Below are 6745 nucleotides of genomic sequence, written 5' to 3'. Positions count from 1 at the left end.
AACTAGACTTAAAGGTATTACCACATTCATTACATAAGTAGGACTTTTTTCTGGAATGAATTCTCTGACATCCAGGAAGGTTGCACGTGGATGCCTTCCTTCCTGGGTTATACTTGTGGGGATTGTCTTGAGCATGAATTTTTTGATGTATAAAAAGGGCAGACCTTCTGCCAAAGGATTTACCACATTCTTTACATTTGTAGGATTTTTCCACAGTATGTATTTTTACGTGTTTATAAAGGGATGCACTATGGCTGAAGGCTTTCCCACACTCTTTACATATATAGGGTTTCTCTCCAGTATGAGTTCTTTGATGTTGAATAAGAGCTGAACTTTGGTTGAAGGCTTTCAAACATTCATCACATTGAAATAATCTCTCTCCAGTATGGTTTTTCTGATGTTTACGAAGGGATGACTTGTGAATGAAGGCTTTTTCACATATGTTACATTTATGGCGTTTTTCTGCTGTCTTTATTTTCGATTGGTTAAGTACATTTGAATCCTGCCTTAAGCTATTTCTTTGTATTTCATATTTTGAAGGTGTTTTTTCTCTAGCAATCCTCTGTTGTTTAACAAACACTGATTTCAGGCTGAAATTTTGGCCGAAGTCATTATTTTTATGGCTTCTTTCTACAGTGAGGATTTTTGTATGGGTAACTGAAATTATTTGTAAACTTTCACTTTTGTCCTTCTGTTTCTTTATTCTGTCTTCATATATGCAGGGGTTTTCTGATATGAAATTCCACGGTTCATCCTTTTTGAGTGTTTTCCTTATTAGCCCCGAAAATGATGAGTCTTGAGTTTGAGTTGCCTTTGTGGTTTTAGGACTGCTCTTACATTCTGAAAAAAAAAATAAAAAAAGGAAGTGCCAATGATTCACATGATTAGCTGAGACCAAATGTATAGAAGGAATAAATATTAATGATATCTAAATAAGGCCTCGCTTTCTGGATAAAATAAAGCACTAGGAAGAGGAAAAATAGAAGTAACACTGTATATATAAAACAATAATGAATGAGAGATGATGTACTAGGGTGAATAAAATAAGGGATCTTCATTTAAAGAAGGTGAGCATATATACATGACCAGGAGAATGGAGAGAAGGGATCAGAAGAGAAATATGAACTGGGAAATGCAGTCTAGCACCCAAAGCATACGACACGCTCATAGATTATCTCCATGACATCATTCTCATTTCTGTAATTATTTCTAATCTTGAATATCTTCCCTACTTTTCCTACATGTCAAACTTCTCTGTAGCCTTCAGATTCAGTTCCAATGTTAGCTCGTCTGTTACCCTTTCCTGACTCTGAGCCCAAACAATCTATTCCCCTTATTATACCACTTACCATAGTATCCCATAATATGTATTTAAGGGGAAAAAAAAAGAGTATATCTAGAGAAAATGAGAAAGCCTTAAAAAAATTCAGCACCATTAATAATAAACACATGCAAGAAAACAGGAATTGAGAGATACTTCCTCAACAAGGTAAAGTACATATACTTTAGTCCTAAAATCAGTATCTTATTTAATAAAGAAACTCTAGAGACATTTCCACCATGATTAAGAACAAGGCAAGGATACCAACGACCTTCACTTCTATTCAACATTGTACTAGATGTATTAACCAATACAAGTACACCAGCAAAGCCTTTTGGCTTTGTGTATAAAGAGGCATAAGGATGAGTAAAGAGAAAATTAAACTACTTCTATTTGCTGATGCTATTAATGCTACATCTAAAATTAAACCTCAGAGAATCAACGATAAAACTTGATCAGTGACATAGCAGGATGTAAAATTAACATACTAAAATCAATAATCTTCATTTATACAAAAATTTAGGGAAATAAATTCACAAGAAATATGAAAAACTTATATGAGGAAAAATTTAAAACAGTCTTGAATGACATTAAAGTATACCTGAACCAATAGCAAAATCTCTTCTATTCATGGATAAAAAGATTAAATATTATAAAAATATAAAGATATTAAATTGCATATGTGTGTGTGTGTGTGTATAGATAGATAGATATTTTAAATCCTGCAGGATTTCTCAACTTTAGCTGACATTTTATGCTGGATAATTCTTTGTTTTTCAGTGATGGCCTGTGCAATAGTACCTACTCTTTTCACCACTCCTACCCTCTCTCAAGTTGTGACAATCAAAAATATTTCAAGACACTGAAGCACTGAAATGATAAAATCACCCCTGGTAGAGAACCAATGGTATGGATGAAATAAAAATGACAGTAAGTTAATAAATGCTGAAACTGGGTGATAGATACATAGGAATTCCTTATACTATTTTCTCTACTTACATATATGTTTAAACTTTTCTATAATAAAAGTAAAAATTACATTTTCTTTTACTTTCTGTTAATTTCTTGCAAGAGGAGAGAGTAGGTTAATCCTTCCCCTCTTTATACCATGTATAATCAGGGAGAAATTAGAAAATACTTATATTTGAATGAAAATGAAACCACAACTTACTAAAACTTATGGGGTGTAGTGAAAACAGGAAGAAAATTTAAAGAAGTACTTAAAAACATAATTTACTACTTAAGGAACCAGAAAAAACAAACTCAACCCAAAGCTAGCAGAAGGAAGGAAATAACAAAGGCAAAAGCCTAGTCACATAAAATAGAAAAACAATAGAGAAAAATCAACAAATCCAAAATCAGTTATCTGAAAAGACCTAGAAAATTGATAAACCTTTAGTGAGACTAAGAATAAAAGGGAAAAGACACACATTAGTAAAATCAGAAATGTGAGTGGTGACATTACCACAGATAAAAATAAAAAGGATTATAAGGAAAAACTATGGATAATTATATGACAAAAATCTGGATAGCTTAGAAAATATGGACAAATTCATAGAAACACAAAATCTACCCAAACTGAATTATGAAGTAGAAAATCTGAACAGATATATATCTAGAAAAGCAACTGAGTCAGTAATCAAAACCTCCCAATAATAATTATAAAAAACAGCTCTGTACCAGATGGCTTTACTGCCTACCAAACATTAAAGATCTAACACCACTCCTTCTGAAATGCTTCCAAAAACCAAAGGAGGCAGCGATACTTTCTAACTTATTCTATGAAGCCATCATTGCCCTGATAATAAAACCAGACAAAAACCCTACAAGAAAAGAAAGCTAAAGACCAATATTCGTTACATATATTGATTTTAAAATCCTCAATAAAGTACTTGCAAAGAGAATTCAGCACATTAAAATGACTATACATCATGACCAAATGAAGTTTATCCCTGGCATACAAGCATGATTTAACATATGAAAACCAACTGAACCACATTTAGAATGAAGACACAAAACCACACAGTCATCTCAAGTGATGTTGAAAAATGTACCTAACAAAATTCAAAAGTCAACACTTTTTCATGATTAAAAAAAAGAAGAAGAAGAACAAAACTGGGACTAGAGGGAAACTACCCAACACAATAAACACTATCCTTAAAGAACCCACAATTAACACCATATTCAATGGCAAAAGACCATAATCTTTTCCTCTGAGATCAGGAACAAGATAAGGATGTCCACTTTTACCACTTCAACCCAGTATTGGAATTTCTAGCCAGAACAATCAGGCAAGAAAAATAAAGAGTATCTAAACTGGAAAGGAAGAGGTAAAATCATCTTAGTCACAGATGACATGCTCTTTTTAAAAATTTATTTTATTGAAGTACAGTTGACATATAATGGTGTGTTAATTTCTGCTGTACCACAGTAATTCAGTTATCAGATGGTAAAGAATCTGCCTGTAATGCAGGAGACCTAGGTTCAATCCCTGGGTTGAGAAAATCCCATGGAGGAGGGCATGGCAACCCACTCCAGTATTCTTGCCTGGAGAATTCCCATGGACAGAGGAGCCTGGCGGTTTACAGTCCATGGGGTCGCAAAGAGTCAGATACAACTGAGCAATTAAGCACACAGCACATACATATATTGGGTTGACCAAAAAGTTCGTTCAAATGTTTCTGTAACACCTTATGGAAAAATCCAAATGACATTTTTGGCCAACCCAATATATACGTTCTTTTTCATATTCTTTTCCATTACTTATGGTTTACCACAGGATATTGCATATAGTTCCTTGCGTTATACAGTAGGACTTTGTTGTTTGTCCACTCTATATAATAGTTTGCAATAGATGACACGATCTTATATACAGAAAATCTAAAGACTCAACAAAAAAACCGATAGAATACACAAACTCAGCAAAGTGGCAGGATAAAAAAATCTACACAAAATCAGTTTTGTTTTTATATTCTAACAATGAACAAGTCAAAACAGAAATAGAGAAAAGGATTTCATTTACTGTAGCATCAAAAAGAATAAAATACTTAGGAATTAACTCTAAGGAAGTAAAAGATTTATACACTGTATAAACTACACTGTATAAAGATGACAAAGGTACATGGAAAAACATCAAGTATTTATAGATTATAAGATTTAATATTGATAAGATGTTAATACTACCCAAAGTGATCTAGAGATTAAATGCAAGTCCTATCAAAATTCCAATGCCATTTTTGGGCAGAAATACAAAAAACCAATATTAAAATTTATATGAAATCTCAAGGGACCCTGAGAAGTCAAATAATTCTGAAAAAGAAGAACAAAGTTGGAATACTTCCCGATTTCAAAACTTACGCATACAGTATGGAAGCATCATGGTACTGGCATAAAGGTACATATAGATCAATGGAATAGAACAGGAAGTCTGAAAACAAACCTTCACGTATAAGGGCAAAGGATTTTTGACAAGGGTGCCAAGACCATTCAATGGGGAAAAGACACTCTTTTCAACAAATGGTGCTGGGAAAACTGGATATGCGTGTGCAAAAAAAAAAAAAAATGAAGTTGGACCCTTCATGTGTGTAACACCATACACAAAATTTAACTCAAAATGAATATATGACTTAAATGTAAGACCTAAAACTATAAAATTCTTAGAAGAAAACATAGGGCAAAAGCCTCATGACTTAGGATTTACCATTGATTTCTAGAATAGAATACCAAAAACACAGGAAACAAAGGAAAAAATAGACAAATAATTGTACTTGATCAAGATTAAAAGCTTCTGGGTGAATTCCTGGCAGTCCAGTAGTTAGGACTTAGCACTCTCACTCCTGGGGTCTGGGTTCAATCCCTCGTTGGGGAACTAAGACTCCACAAGCTGAGCAGTGTGGCCAAAATAAACAAATAAAAGCTTCTGTACATCAAAGAAGACATCAGTAGAATACAAAGACTAAGAAAAATATTTTCTAATTATATATCTGATAAAGGGTTAATATTCAAAATATATTAAGTATTCCTATAATTCAACAATAAGAAAAAAAAAAACAGTTTAATTCAAAAATGGGCAAAGGACTTGAACAGACATTTCTCTACAGAAGGTATACCAGTGGACTCTAATAAGCACATGAAAAGATGCTCAACATGTTAGGAAATAAAAATCCAAACTTTCACATTTGTTATTATGGCTAACAAACATATATGCGTGTGTGTGTGTGTTTTAATTATATATACAGAGAGATGGAAAGTAACAAATGTTGGCAAGATGTGGAGAAACTGGAACCCTTCTGAATTGCATTGATGATCATGCACCGGCTAGGAGAAAGAAAGCTTTGACTCAGTCTCTTTAAAAATCTCTGATAATGCTTGAAACGTCAAAAATTCCAGTGTTCACTTGCCACCCCCATCATTCCAGTTTGGCTTTGAATGTAGCCACTTTACATGCCAACCTAAACACACTGTCATTCCCCCCTAAACTGACATATGGAGTCTGTTGAGCAGGTTGAATATGTCACACAATTAAGGAAATTTTGTGACCCATTCTGTGCCATTGAAATATGCTGCTAGTGGTGACCATTTTTCTAAAAGCAATCTCTGGAATGTCTCTCGTAACTCAAAAACTCTGGCCAGTGATCTACCTTTAGAAAGCATCTGACTTCTGTGTATGAGAAGACGTGTGTTCCGTATCCATCTCACAGAGCTGTGCAAATGGTCATGAGTTAAGGGCATGTACTTTAATGTGGTTGATAATTTTAATCACATTCTGCAAAACGCTATTAACGTGACATTTTCCAGCTAGCCAGAATTTCTCTATGGAAAACACAGTGTGTAGACTCACATTCAGAAGTGACCTCTTTGACCCAAGTACATTACTTTGCCAACAAATGTCCATCTAGTCAAAGCTATGGATTTTCCAGTAGTCATGTATGGATGTGAGAATTGAACTATAAAGGAAACTGAGGGCTGAATAATTGATGCTTTTGAACAGTGGTGTTGGAGAAGACTCTTGAGAGTACCTTGGACTGCAAGGAGATCAAACCAGTCAATCCTAAAGGAGATCAGTCTTGAATACTCATTGGAAGGACTGATGCTGAACCTGAAACTCCAATGCTTTGGCCACCTGATGTGAAGAACTGACTCATTGGAAAAGACCCTGATGCTGGGAAAAATTGAAGGAAGGAGGAGAAGGGGACGACAAAGGATGAGATGGTTGGATGGCATCACTGATTCGATGAACATGAGTTTAAGCAAGCTCCGGGAGTTGGTGATGGACAGGGAGGCCTGGCGTGCTGCAGTCCATGCGGTCGCAAAGAGGCAGACATGACTGATCGACTGAACTGAACTGAATGAAACCAGAAAGCCATCTAGTGGTTTTCTGACCATCTAATAATGGTCTAAAGATTACTATGGCCTCTGTGCAGT

General features: G+C 34.6%; 1 protein-coding gene across 1 annotated transcript in view; it reads right to left on the bottom strand.

Annotated features, from left to right (window-relative positions):
* The window catches only part of ZNF354B (zinc finger protein 354B), a 29617-nt gene that overhangs the window by 1439 nt on the left and 21433 nt on the right, over positions 1 to 6745 (bottom strand). The window contains exon 4 of the mRNA XM_010847240.1: positions 45 to 840. Coding sequence (XP_010845542.1) covers positions 45 to 840 — 796 coding nt within the window. The remainder of the gene's footprint in view (positions 1 to 44; positions 841 to 6745) is intronic.

This window comes from Bison bison, unplaced genomic scaffold, assembly GCF_000754665.1.
Source record: "Bison bison bison isolate TAMUID 2011002044 unplaced genomic scaffold, Bison_UMD1.0 scf7180017864248, whole genome shotgun sequence".
NCBI classification, from domain to species: domain Eukaryota; kingdom Metazoa; phylum Chordata; class Mammalia; order Artiodactyla; family Bovidae; genus Bison; species Bison bison.
The sequence above is the reverse complement of the archived record's forward strand: the minus strand, read 5'-3'. Positions and strand labels throughout refer to the sequence as shown.